Genomic DNA, 14,164 nt, shown 5'->3' on the forward strand with positions numbered 1-14,164 from the left:
AGGTGTCCCTGAGGCCATGCCGACACCTATTCTCTGGCTCCAGTGAACACTTTGGACTCAAATTCCACCCAAGGACTAGCTTTGGTGAGGTGGCCATTTCAACAAAGCACTGGAGCTGCTGACGTGGGCACTTCTCTTTACTCAGGGGCTTGATTCCGCAGGGACTGAGCGACCAGGCTCTTCCAGGAACCACAGGCCCTCCCTCCACTCCCTGCACCAGACTCAGCACCAGCACACAGATAAAGGGAACATTTCTTTGGAGTCAATAATTAAATTGAGCGATGGCAACATGCAGGCTAAGCAAGGGTGCTTGCTGGGTTGTCTCGGGTCCTGACTGGGGGCATGGGCAGGGCTGTGCCCCCTAACCTGCTTCCCCAGGTGCCCTGTGTGTAAAGAGAGGTATGGGAACCTACAGGAAGGCAGAGAAGCAGCACTGCAGGGGAGGGTGAGGGGGACAGGGCAGGGATCTTAAGGTTAAAGAAACTGACCCCTGAAATTGGGAACGTTTGAAAAACTCCAGAAGAAAACATTTTAAGTTCTCCACTTCTTTCAAACCACACACACACACACACACACACACACACACACACACGTGGCACACAGGAGGCATTTGTGGCACAGAAATACCTGTGAGCCCCGCCTGGCCAGCTGGGCTGCCCACAGGAGTGGCCTGGAGAATCCTGGGTGTCAGGTGGAGCTGTGCCCCTGGGAGGCTGGCAGCGGGGGCCCAGGCTGCTGGGGTGACAGCCCCTGCGGGTTGAGGACCACTGAGAAGGTAGGGTGGGGGACCCAGAACCCTGATGCCAGCAGCTAAGGAGTAAAGACTTTACCTGCTGGAGGGGCTGTGGGCAAACACTGGGGAAGGGGAGGGCGGGGGTTCAGAAAGGTTGGGATGCACCTTGTAAAAGGAACAGGAAACCAAGCTTTGCACAGCAGAACTGTCTCCTGGGCCGGGGGAGGGCTTAGCTCATTCCACAGGGAACCCCCGACTTTCCGTGGCCCCAGCGGAGAGAGAAGACACACGAGCTCCATAAGATTGAAGTTTCCTCCCTCCTCCAGCTTCGCACTTATTCACACGCAGGAGATCCGCGTCCACACCCCCTCCCAACAGCAAGGGAGGCCCCGACCCAGCGATGGGGAAAGTGAGGGAACCAGGCGGACAGCCCAGACCCCTGCCCCTTCCAGGGCCGACAAAGAGCCTTTCCTCCCAGATTACGGATGGAGAGGCTGCGTAAACTGTGCAGGGTGTGTGTGTGTGTGTGTGTGTGTGTGTGTGTGTGTCTGTGTGTGTGTGTGTGTGTGTGTGTGTGTGTGTGTTTCGAGACGGAGATACAGTAGGGCGGAGACGTAAGAACCCGTGCCGGAGCCTGAGTCGGGGGGCGGGGGTCAGAGTCGCCCCGAAAAACTCCACTCCCGTGTCCCACAGCCCTCTACACGCTGGGTTTGAACCCGTGGCGGGCGGGAACCATAAGCACCCCTAGGCCTGCGGTCCGGGAACCCGCGAGGGGTCTCCGGTTTCCCTCCGCGCGGGGCAGCGAAGGGGTGGGGAGCGAGCTTGTCCTTCCCGTCCGCCGCCCGCCCGCTGCGTCTCCGCCCCGACCCACTCGGGTGGGCGCCCCAAGGACCGGCTCTTTCCCGGACCGGCCCCCCAGCAGGGGTCCCTCCACTGTCCCCGGTCTGTTCTCCCTTCTGGGACCGCGCAGGGTCGAGGCGGCCCGGGAAGAACGGGCCCTGGGCTCCGGCGCGCAGGCTGCGGGGAGGAGCGGAGGGAGGCGCACAGACCGCTGGGGGCCCTGGGTGGGGGTAAGGGGAAGGCGCAAGGACCGCGGGGGCGAGGGGTTGTGAGGCGGGAGCTGGGAAGACCCGGCCTGGCCCGGGGAGATGGGGGAGGGCGCACGGGGGGCGGGGGCGGAGGGGGCGAGGCCGGGGGGGGGCGGGCCCGGCCATTGGCCAGGGCGGCTGGGGGAGGGTCGGGGAGGGGCGGCTGGCGCCGAGTCCAGGGCGCCGAGCGGCTGGGCCCGCAGTCGCCGCGCTGTCCGAGCAGCGAGCGCCGAGCTCGCGCCATGAGGGAGATCGTGCACATCCAAGCGGGCCAGTGCGGGAACCAGATCGGCACCAAGGTGGGCGCGGGCCGGGCCGGGCTACCTGCGGGTGGGCGGCCCGCCCCTCCCTAATCCCTCGGGCCGGGGCAGCGCGGGAGGACCGGCGCGGCCGAGGGGGACGTCACCGCGGGACCCGGCCCCGCTCCCCGGCCCCGCGGCCCCGGAGCGCCCGCTGGCAGCTCAGGCGCGCCTGGAATTCTGCGGCCGCTCCCCGCGCGCCGCCCGCCTACCGGGCCGGCCCTAGGGGAGCCGCGGGTGCCAGGGCCCCGGGCTGACCGTCTGTCCTCCGCCCCGCCCTTTGCAAGTTTTGGGAAGTGATCAGCGACGAACATGGCATCGACCCTGCTGGAGGCTACGTGGGTGACTCGACGCTGCAACTGGAGAGGATCAACGTCTACTACAATGAGTCATCGTGTGAGTGGCGCGGCGCGACCCCGCCCTTCCCCCATCCCCGGCCATCCCTCTCTGGGACCCCGGCATCGCCCTGTGGGACCCCGGCCTTGCTCCCCCTCCCCAACCCGCGGGGCCTCCCGGCGCGTGGGTGGCTCACCCTGGAAAAATCCTCCCAGCTGTAGCCGGACGCCGGGCTCCTCCCTCGCTCGGGGCGGGAAATCCGACGTCGGTTGATTTCAAACAGCATCTCGTCCTCCCCGGCGGGTCTGAGCTCTTGAAGCGGACCCGCTGCTGCTGTGATATCAGCTTAGTGGGTCATGTCCGGCTCTTATTAAAATTTATTTTATCTTTTAAAATTTTATTTCTTAAAGTTTTTGGCTAAAACTTTGAAAAACACTCCCTCAAATGATTTTTCTGGCCCTTTGCAGACCTCCAAAAAGACTTTACATCCCCTGCAAGCTGCAACTACAGACAGAGAGCGTCATTATCTGGTGGAGTTTAGTAAAAATTCCAGGTTGTGGTTTATCCAAGTTTGAGAATAGTATCACCCTTGTCCTGGGTAGCTACATCTATATGGTGGTTACATTATACTTTATTTTTGTAACAACGTTTATTATAAAAGTGATACATGCCCTTCACAAGACAACATAAAACTAAGACATTGAAAGAACACCCAGGAAGTGACAGGAGCTGCCCTTCCATACACATGTGTCCCCGGCCCCAGAGATAATCACGCTCTGTCTTTGGAGTTACTACTGCTTGTCCACATGAGAGCTGGGAAGAACAGGACACATAAATTACTGGGCTTTAAAAAGGTCTGGAACAGCAGGACACGGATGGTGAGATTCCTGGATGGAACTGAGAAGAGGGCAATATACATGGCACTTGCTGGTCACCCTCAGGCCTAGCCTGGTGACATTCTTTCTTCAGCTTGGGTGTGTGCGTAGCAGGATGGGTTGTAGAGCAGTTCCCAATGCAGTCCTAGTGACCCCACCCTCATGGAGACAGTTTCTTGCCCAGCTGGTGTGAGCATGTGCTTACAGATGAAACGGCACACGGCCACACTTGTCCATAAATGAGACAGTCTCCCGGGAAACAGCCGTGGACGCACCTGGAACAGGTGCTCGGACTCACTCGTGGGTTCACGTGTGTGTGAGGGAGGGAGGTGCCAAAGTGTCCCAGCAGCTCTGCCACTCGCTGCAAGTACGATTTCCGTGGAGCTAAAAAGTAGAACTGCCCACGGGTAAGAACTGGAAAATACAGGCGGCAGGAGGTCGGGAGACCTTGTTTCTCATCCTGCCTTTTCCAGGAACTTCCTGTGCCCTGTGCCGGGCTTCCTCATCCGGACAAGTCCACGGTGGACTGTGTTCTCTGGGGCTCCCCTCCCCCAGGGCTGAGATTCTGTGACTCTAAGAAAGCCCGCTCTGTACATCTCAGGCGGCTGTGCTGGTGGGACTTGCTCCCGGGAAGTCCATTACCTTAGGAACCAGAGACTGACCCTTGTGGGTGGGCTCTGTTCTCTTCCAGCTCAGAAGTATGTGCCCAGGGCCGCCCTGGTGGACTTGGAGCCGGGCACCATGGACAGTGTGCGGTCTGGGCCTTTCGGGCAGCTCTTCCGGCCTGACAACTTCATCTTCGGTAGGTTCTGTCTTTCCTGCTTTCTTCTTCCTCTTATTTGTTTATTTATTTATTTATTTATTTATTTATTTTGCAGTACGCGGGCCTCTCCCTTGGCGGAGCACAGGCTCCGGACGCGCAGGCTTAGCGGCCATGGCTCACGGGCCCAGCCGCTCCACGGCATGTGGGATCTTCCCAGACCGGGGCACGAACTCGTGTCCCCTGCATTGGCAGGTGGACTCTCAACCACTGCGCCACCAGGGAAGCCCCCTCTTTTTTATTTTTTAAACATCCAGCTAATTTGGGTGCAAGATTAAAAACATCACATGGTGTAGAAAAGCTTAGAATGGAAATCAGCAGTCCCAGCCCCATCATAGGCAGCTTCTTTAAGAAAAGTACCCTCTGGGCTTCCCTGGTGGCGCAGTGGTTGAGAGTCCGCCTGCCGATGCAGGGGACACGGGTTCGTGCCCCGTTCCGGGATGATCCCACATGCTGCAGAGCGGCTGGGCCCGTGAGCCATGGCCGCTGAGCCTGCGCGTCCGGAGCCTGTGCTCCGCCAAGGGAGAGGCCACAACAGTGAGAGGCCCGCGTACCACACACACACAAAAAAAAAAAAAAAAAAGAAAAGTACCCTCTTGGGGAAAAGTAACCTTTGATTCTCTAAATGAAATGCTTACTGGTGATAGTTCTTGATTTTGAAAATTTTTAGATATTAACTTCTTTTTCCCTCTCATAAATGACTATCCTAATATGGTAATAATTTGTCTTTGGTTTTTATGTTGCTCATCTTTTAACTTCAGTGTGTTTATATTTCTTCTTCCATCATCTATAGACAGTTGTTCTGCTTTCTTTCCAAAGGTTGGTGCCATGTGAATTTATTAGTTTTGTTGGATTTGGGCAAATCTTCCTTCCCCCTTCCTCCACCCAGAAAATGATGGCAGCGCCTGTTCCCCTGCAAACTCCTAAAGAAATTATATCAAATTAAACGAAGTGGCACTGTTAGTGTGACCAGCCTCTTTCACCTTGGAGCCATGGTTTTGGGAGTCAAGGTTACTTCAAAGTGTACAAGAGGAGGCAGAAACTTGGAAGATTTTATTGGTACATGAATTGATTCCCTTGTATTAGAATCAGGCAGTGACCTGTTATAAAGGTAGAGCAAGATACCTTCAGCGAGGTACATATTCACGAAGTTTATGAGTCCTCTTGGTATCATCCCCTTCCCCATCACAATGACAACCTACACAGGCAATGGGACAGGCGAAGCTTCTGACAATTTGTTCAAGGGTTTTTGTCACCTTTGATATTTCAAATAGACCAGGACGAAGGTCTCTGGTGCCCCTTTTATTACATCAAAAAATCTAAATTACCAGTATTTTTATAGTCTACAAATGGGGACATTTATATTCTTTACCTTTTGCTGAACTAGACTTTACATAATTGTTCTCAAGCAAAGATGCTTCAAGATCCTACCATCCAATATGGTAGCCACTAGCTACATGTGGCTATTTAAATTTAATTGAAGTTAAATAAAGTCAGGCTACTTCCTCAGTTGTACTCGACACACCCAGTGCTCAATAGCCAAGTGTGGCTAGTGGCTGCCATATTGGCCAGTGCAAAGATACAACAGTCCCATCACTGCAGAAAGTTGTATCAGACAGCAGTACTCACAGCCTTAATAGAGATATTCTACCAAATTAGGGGAACGAAGATGGTACTGATGTGAAACAGCTTTAATAGAAATTTTTAAAAGTTGACACTATTTTTAACTAAGAAAATAACATGTTTGCCATGGGGCATGGAGAGGACCCAGAATGTCTGAATGCACTGTGGTGTGCTGTTAGGCTCAACAATTGTTTTTAAGTCATTCTCCAGTTAATAAAAGAGGCCGAGTTGCCTGTGAATGGAGATGGTTCACCCCCATTGCCTTCAGAGTTGGTGAATTAAAAAAAACAGCATCATTCCATTTTCAGATATAGTTTGAAGTCGTTTAAAAAAAACACTGACTTGAAGTAAGTGTAATTTTAAAAGTGGAAGTTCTCTGCATTTGAGTTTTAAACATGAATATGCTTTAGAAAACCCCAGTTTTTTCTTAACAAACTGCTCGTTGCATAGCAGTCATGCCTATTAGTGGGAGAGAGTTTTGTGGGACAAAGCGAAGCACCAGGAAGGTTGACCTTAGGCCTCTCTGTACGTGTAACTTTCTCTTCCAGATTCAGGGCTGGAGGGGAGTCCGGGAGCACGTAGCCCTAAGCTTTACCCCACACCCCGTGTGCGCTGGAGGTGAACCAGGGGTGGGCTCTGAGGCTCCTGGGATCTGTTGCAGTTTCGTGTTCTACAATCTGAAGCCACTGGTTAATGTCCCAACCTCTATTGCAGAAGATGTTCAACTCCTGACCCCCAAATATTTAACTGGGAACGTCTGTTGCTATGAGACAGTGGCAAAATATTTTCAGAAGCCTCCAGCTTCCTTCTTTTGTCAGTGGCCGAGAAAACCTCATGGCTGATCATGCTGTAAACACCGAGGAAGCCAAGTGGATGGTGTAAACTGGAGGGAGGGGAGGGTCAAGGCCAAGGGGCTTCACTGGCTGTGGCTGCCTGTTGCCCGGTGTCCCCACTGCACTCCGGTCATTGGTTTCCATGCTGTTTAGTGAAATCATCCTTAGTCCCTCGGGGCAGCTGAAGGTGCATCTGCTCTTCACCAAGCTCCAGGCGGGAGGCTGGCCCGGCGCGTGCTGGCTTGGTGGGGAGGTGCGAGAGTCGTGGGGGCCTAGGAAGGATGTGATGGTTTTCCAGCCTCATATGAGAAGGCAGCCAGCCAGGTTTCACCATAAAGGGAGTCTGTGTTCCCGAGCGAGAATGCAGTTACCTGCTGGGGGGGAAACGCTCCAAGGGGCCGTGGCAGGACTCAAGGCTGCCCCTCTGGAGTCTGTCCATCTCTGCCCCCCGGCTCGATGGCCTCGCTGATGTCACCAGTCCTCTGCTCATAGATATTTAGCTCTTGACCTTTTCACTATTACAAACTGCTCCCTGGTGAGTCTCTGTCCACATGTCATTCTGCACGTTTTGGGTAGACTCGCTGAGTCAATGGGACCAACCTTGATCCTTGTCGCTGACTTGCCCCCTATGGAGGCCCGTCCTCCTCATGCCCCCAGTGGCTCCAGTGTGTGTGGAGGGGCCTTGCCCCAGACCCCCGTCAGCACGGTGTTACCAAGCTTTTGAGCTCTGTCAGCTTCGTGGAGGGTAACCGAATCTCCTTATTTAGTTTGCGTTTCCCTCGTGAGGAGTATGCCGTGGGTTTGTTACTTGCACTTCCCTCCCTGCGATCTGTGCTTATATCTTTGCTCTTCTTCCTAAAGGCTGTCGTTGTCCTTATGGATTTGTAGGACTTCTTTAGATGCTTCCGAAGGGATTCCCTTGGTATGAGATACGAATGACTAATAGGCAGTACATCTTAAACTTACTGAAGAATCACAGAATTTCGGTGGTTCTTCTTTTACAGACTTGCACTTTACACCACAGGGCTTAGCACTGATGAATGCTGTGCAAGATCCAAAGACATCTGAGCTAAGACTCCTCCCCTTGCGTGAGGCCGCCCCCCGGGATAACTGCAGAATCCGGGGGTGTCCGAGAACAGGCTCTGCCCCCAAGCGCCCAGAGCCTTCCTTCTGCTGTGGTGCTAGGCGGGTCTCCAGGGGCAGCCCCGGCTGTGTCACTGCCACAGCTGTTTCCCCTATTGGTGCACGGGGGTGGTGGTGAATTGTTGCCACCAGTGGGTGTAGACAGAAATCAAGGGAGTGTCTTTGGCATAAGGTGGGAGAGGTCTGCACAGCATGTGCCAGCAGCGCCTTGGCCCCTCTGCTCCTCTTGTCTTCTGAGTCCACCTGACGCAGCTGAATCCCCTGCCGGCTCCACCTTCGGCAGTGGGACCACCGTGGTCTCTTCTGTTCGATATGTAGGGAAAGTTTGATAAGGGGGCTGATGGATTTATTTTTAAATTTTTTATAATACATGATTCTTTTCAAAACCAAATTTGACATACCCAAACTGAAGAAATACAAGGCCTTAAATAGCCTTCCTTGCTTCCTCAACAGCTGACCATTTTAGCGGCCCTTACACTGCCTAATTACCAGTTAATGAGAAATGGCAGTGCCTTGTCTTTTTAATTTATCTTTAAATCTCTGCATCATTTACTTTGATTTTACTGCTTTTTGTAACTTACCTTACAGTGTGCTCTAGAATTCAGTTCCCAGTGGTTTCTCTAATATTCCTTAAAATGCATATTAACATATTGATTTGAGTTGAAAGTTAAAGTCATGTTTTTCTGACAGAAAGTAAGTCCAATCTACAGAATCGCTCTGATAATGAGGGCTGCCTTTGCCAGTTAGGTTACATGGCCAATAGTTTTTACAACCTGAATAAGCTAAATCTGCTAAACCTAAAAATTTTGACAAAAATATATTTAAAACGTTTCGTTAAAAACCATATTTGCAAAGTTGTGTTGGAATTAAGATTTCAAAATTTCCAACCCTGTCTAAGTATACGGGACCACACAAAGAGCCTTTCATTGAAAGCATTAGGTAAGTCTTGGTGCAAAGCCTTTTGGACCAACAGAAGGAAAGTGTGATTGATGCAAGTCAGGTGTTTCCAATTCTGCTTTCCACAAAATTGAGTTTTGGGCTGAAAGATGATTAAAAATACTTTTTTTTTCTTTTTGGCCGTGCCACGTGGCATGTGGGATAGCCAGGGAAGTCCCTAAAAATACTTTCTGATGATAGATCACTATTTGATTTTTTTTGTGTGTGTGTGGTATGCGGGCCTCTCACTGTTGTGGCCTCTCCAGTTGCGGAGCACAGGCTCCGGACACGCAGGCTCAGTGGCCATGGCTCACGGGCCCAGCCGCTCCACGGCATGTGGGATCCTCCCGGACCGGGGCACGAACCCGTGTCCCCTGCATCGGCAGGCGGACTCTCAACCACTGCGCCACCAGGGAAGCACACTGTTTGATTTTTGGCATTTAACTCTGAAGATCAAATAATTCAATGACATTGTTAGAATACAATTGATTCCATTTACATATTTATGTGAACAAGACTTCTCAGTATTTATATATGTAAAAACAAAGAAAAAGGAATAAAATGGATGCCAAATACTTCCCCGGCTGTCCAATGGTTAAGACTCTGCACTTCCACTGCAGGGGGCACAGGTTCAATCCCCGGTCAGGGAAGATCCCACGTGTGGTTTGGTGTGGCCAAAAAAAAAAAAAAGAAAAAAAAAAGGATGCCAAACCTTGTCTCATTCTGGCAATATCTGATGTTCACACTTGGATAAATGAACTAATTGAAAAGAATACAGTTATTGACGTTTTAAACACCTTGTGATCATAGGAATTTTTTTTTAAATCAATTTCAACTTAGGATTTATTCCTGTTTTTTTTGTTGTTGTTGTTGTTGTTTTTGGCCACGCCGCGCGGCTTGTGGGATCTTAGTTCCCCGACCAGGGATCAAACCCTGGCTACGGCAGTGAATCTGCCAAGCCCTAACCACTGGACCGCCAGGGAATTCCCTGTTCCTGATTTTTACATGGACTCTGTGGGATACATTTAATAGAATGATGTATAACATGTTTGTTTTCAAAAGGGAGTATTTATAGTACCTCGGAAATTAAAATATCATTTGCAACTATTTGAATTTGCAACTATTTGAATTTGTGAAGACGTTAGATGTCAGCTTAATGTTGGGGTATGTAGTTTTTAAATATTTTCAGGGCTACAGAGCAGTGGTGTCTGAAGAGCACTGCATTACAGGAAATGCGCAGTGTCCAGACAAGCAAAAACGAAAATAAGTTCCTCCTGGTCCTCTTTGCCAGATCTTTTTAAGTGCATCCATTCAAACAAACACAGGCCTGTGTATACAGCTTGGAAAAAAATGCTTTGTCTACTGATGGAGCTTCCATTTTATAACGAAGTGAACTGAAAGTTAGGATTTTAAATTGATCAGCCAACCTTTCAGATTAAAAATTTCTTCCATAAAGTAAAGTAGAAATAAGCATGTTGGGGAAAAAGCACCGTTGTTTAAAACAAACAAAAAACCCAAAACAGACTAACGAGAAGGTCTCTTTCTAGTTACTTGAACTCCTTGGAAAAAATACAAAATTTCACATGTGTTAATCTTACTACGACTGACTGGAAGCAATTTGAGGGCAGGAATGACTTCCTGTGCTGGGTGTTTAATTACAGGTGCAAAATAGTGGGTGCTCAGAAACTTTTGCAACCGTAATTCTGGATGATGAACGAGAAGCCCAATTAACATGAGAAAGTATTACTGTTTCGAAAAGAAAGTATTTGTGCGTAGTACAAAATTCTGAGAGCCCAAAGGAGAGGGGAAAGCAATTTGATTTTTTGGGTTTTTTTTAGCAATTTATTTTTTAATGTATACTTTCTGTTCTCTTTGTCTTTTACCTTGTGGGAGAATTATCTACTTAAAAACAAGAATGGAATTACCAGGTCAGAACACGCGTACATCTTAAAACTGGCGGATTTTCCTTGTCTGAAGCAGCTGCCTGCCCTCCCACGCTCCTGCAGTGCTGGGGGACCGGGGCCCAACCCTCGCTCTATTATCTAATCGTTTCCTAACACACTTTAAATGTACTAATGGCCCCGCGCAGCTCCCCCCGCCCCATAGCCCTGTCGGAACCGTGTCCCCTCTCTTGCTTGACTCCAGGACAGACCGGCGCCGGGAACAACTGGGCCAAAGGCCACTACACGGAGGGCGCCGAGCTGGTGGACTCGGTCCTGGACGTGGTGCGGAAGGAGTGCGAGCACTGCGACTGCCTGCAGGGCTTCCAGCTGACCCACTCGCTGGGCGGCGGCACCGGTTCTGGGATGGGCACTCTCCTCATCAGCAAGATCCGCGAGGAGTACCCCGACCGCATCATGAACACCTTCAGCGTGATGCCCTCTCCTAAGGTGTCGGACACGGTGGTGGAGCCCTACAACGCCACCCTCTCCGTGCACCAGCTGGTGGAGAACACGGACGAGACCTACTGCATCGACAACGAGGCCCTGTACGACATCTGCTTCCGCACACTGAAACTGACCACGCCCACCTACGGGGACCTCAACCACCTGGTGTCGGCCACTATGAGCGGGGTCACCACCTCCCTGCGCTTCCCTGGCCAGCTCAACGCCGACTTGCGCAAGCTGGCCGTGAACATGGTGCCCTTCCCACGCCTGCACTTCTTCATGCCCGGCTTTGCCCCACTCACCGCCCGTGGCAGCCAGCAGTACCAGGCGCTGACAGTGCCCGAGCTCACCCAGCAGATGTTCGATGCCAAGAATATGATGGCGGCCTGTGACCCCCGCCACGGCCGCTACCTGACCGTGGCCGCCGTGTTCCGGGGCCCCATGTCCATGAAGGAGGTGGATGAGCAGATGCTGGCCATCCAGAACAAGAACAGCAGCTACTTCGTGGAGTGGATCCCCAACAACGTGAAGGTGGCCGTGTGCGACATCCCGCCGCGCGGCCTGAAGATGGCCGCCACCTTCATCGGCAACAGCACGGCCATCCAGGAGCTGTTCAAGCGCATCTCGGAGCAGTTCTCGGCCATGTTCCGGCGCAAGGCCTTCCTGCACTGGTTCACGGGTGAGGGCATGGACGAGATGGAGTTCACTGAGGCCGAGAGCAACATGAACGACCTGGTGTCCGAGTACCAGCAGTACCAGGACGCCACGGCCGACGAGGGCGAGGACGCTTTTGAGGACGACGAGGAGGAGGTCAACGAATAGAGGCGCGTCCCTGCCTTGGACGCTGTGGCTCAGAGGTCCTTCCTCCAACCCTGGTGAGTCTCCTGGCCGCTGAGGGGAGCCCTGGTCCGAGTGTGTGGGGACGGGCCCCTCGCAGAGGCAGCGAGACTGTCCTGTCCGTCATCCGGGATGAAGGACATCAGAAGAGTGGGGACTGGCATCCCTACCCAAACATCAGACCAGAGAGGACTTGAAAGAACTCATGGGCCATAAATAAAGGGCTAAATAAATAAACCTCACCTTCTCGTAAGTGTTCAACCATGTCTGGGAATTAGGGGGTTAGAAACCGTGTGTTTCATCCTGTGATGACACCTGGAGCCGCAAGGTGCCGCCTCGTACTGGACGTGCAGCTCTGAACTCGGGAACAACCTGGTCACAATAAACCCTAAGTGCCCCTCTGTCTCTCCAGCCTCTGCTTCCCCGACAGCACCCGCCCCTTACCGGGGTGCAGCCCTGACAGCTCACTCCACGCAGAGAGGGGCTTCTCTTGCGTTGGAGGCTCTCAGGCAGCCCTGAGATTCTTTAATTGGTGGCTACAGAAAGCAGCGCATCCCCAAATAAAAGCCCTTGTCCCCACTTGTACGTCCCCAGCACTTAGGCCCCCACGAATCTTTCCTGCGTACGGCCCTAGGCTAGTCCACCCAGCCTCCCCTAACAACCTGGCTGAGATTTGGAGGAGCACAGGATATGACCCTCAGGCTTCCAGCCAAAGCTGGGGACACACAAGCTCAACGTGGGTGGGGGGCCAGGTGGCGGCTCTGGGAGCTGCTGTGCTTCCTTCTGGGGCTGCAGGGCCAGCAGGCAGGCCCCGCACAGGGCACAGGATCCCCCGCTCCCCCCAACTCACGGTGTCTGCTCCCTAAGACGCCTTTTAGGCTCAGCCTCCATGGGGCAAGCAGGCTCACTTCCCAGGTTCTGGCTTCTTCCCCCTGGAGGGCACTGTGAGCCCAGCTGCTTCAGCCCAGGGAACACGAGCGTGTCACTCCGGGTGGAAGCATTTTAATGCTAGTGCTGGACCCCCTAACCAGCCTCCCCACCCCTCGTGGGTTCCTGAGGAACTGCTGAGCTGAGCCCCTGCCCCATGGTGGCCCTCTGTAATTGTATCCGCTGCGCCTTGGGCAAAGTGACCCACAAAACACGCAACATGGCTTGAACCGAGGTGAGATCCTGTTTTTGCAAAAATCTAACCATTTTGTGAGACTACGGTGAAAATCTCTCGCCGCCCCCATCTATGCTGGACCCTCACTAGGTCTGACGGGCCTTGGAGGAGAGACGAGTGCCCTGAGCGCCGGCTGGAGGCCAAACCCGAGTCAGGCCCCGACACACTCATGCTCCGCGGGTGTAGAGAGGAGCCGCACTGAGGCCGCAGCAGCCACTCCGGGCCCCACTGGCCGCCGGCCATGCAGCACCTCATACAGCAGCGCAGGGGAGATGTGGGTCACCACCCGAGCGCCATCAGGCCTGATTCACGACTGGCACCACCCAGGAGGCTCAGCAGGGGTGGCGCACACTGGCCCCCTCTCTGCAGGGCTGTCCTCCTCACCTAACAGCCTCACTCAACAAGCGCCCAGAGCATCCCGTGAGGAAGGGAAGGGAGGCTGTGATCGGTACCCCTGCAGCCCCAGCTCCCGGGATGCTGTGATGCTGTTAGTGCTTCTGTGGCCTGGTGAGCTGGAGTATGGAAGAGCGGTCCCAGGATGGGCGGGAGGGCGGGGGCTACCCGGGCCACCTGCCACCCCATCGGTCCAGTGCTCCTCCAGGACGCCAGCCGGTTCTGTGCCTGAAACCTGACAAGTCACGTCCCACAACACATCTGCGTCAAGAACACACAAGCAAGTTGGAATAACGCTAAAGGAGACAGCTAAAAAGTATTAAAAATGCAGAAATATGTGGTGCCTCCAAGTCCAAATAATGGCACTTGAAGACCTACATCTTCTTTGGGCCACCTTCTGGCGAGTTCTGACCTAGGTCTGTGGCACTGTGGACTCTGGCTTTTCTGGAACCACAACAGCACATCACTCCCTTCTAACAGTAACAGTGACCTCGCGGAAGGCGCAAGGCTTCCCAGCCCAGTGGCGGTGCCCTGCAGTCCAGCCTGCCAGCCCACAGTCCAGTGGTGGTTATACATCCGCTGCAGACCCACACGTGAGACCAAGGCCCGGTCATGGTCAGCCGAGTGAGGATGTGCTGTCACGGGCTCACTGACTCACTTGGGCCAACACACTTCACACCCCGAGTTCATCCTCCAGGA

At 53.2% G+C, this 14,164-nt stretch overlaps 1 protein-coding gene across 1 annotated transcript; it reads left to right on the plus strand.

Annotated features, from left to right (window-relative positions):
• The first annotated feature begins 1,968 nt into the window (after positions 1-1,968).
• On the plus strand, positions 1,969-12,147 carry TUBB6 (tubulin beta 6 class V). The gene is made up of 4 exons (XM_004275966.3): positions 1,969-2,120; positions 2,408-2,516; positions 4,023-4,133; positions 10,832-12,147. The coding sequence occupies exons 1-4, from the start codon at positions 2,064-2,066 to the stop codon at positions 11,893-11,895; spliced, it is 1,341 nt and encodes a 446-aa protein (XP_004276014.1). The 5' UTR covers positions 1,969-2,063; the 3' UTR covers positions 11,896-12,147.
• The last annotated feature ends 2,017 nt before the right edge of the window (positions 12,148-14,164 follow it).

Source organism: Orcinus orca, chromosome 15 (genome assembly GCF_937001465.1).
Source record: "Orcinus orca chromosome 15, mOrcOrc1.1, whole genome shotgun sequence".
Taxonomy (NCBI): Eukaryota; Metazoa; Chordata; class Mammalia; order Artiodactyla; family Delphinidae; genus Orcinus; species Orcinus orca.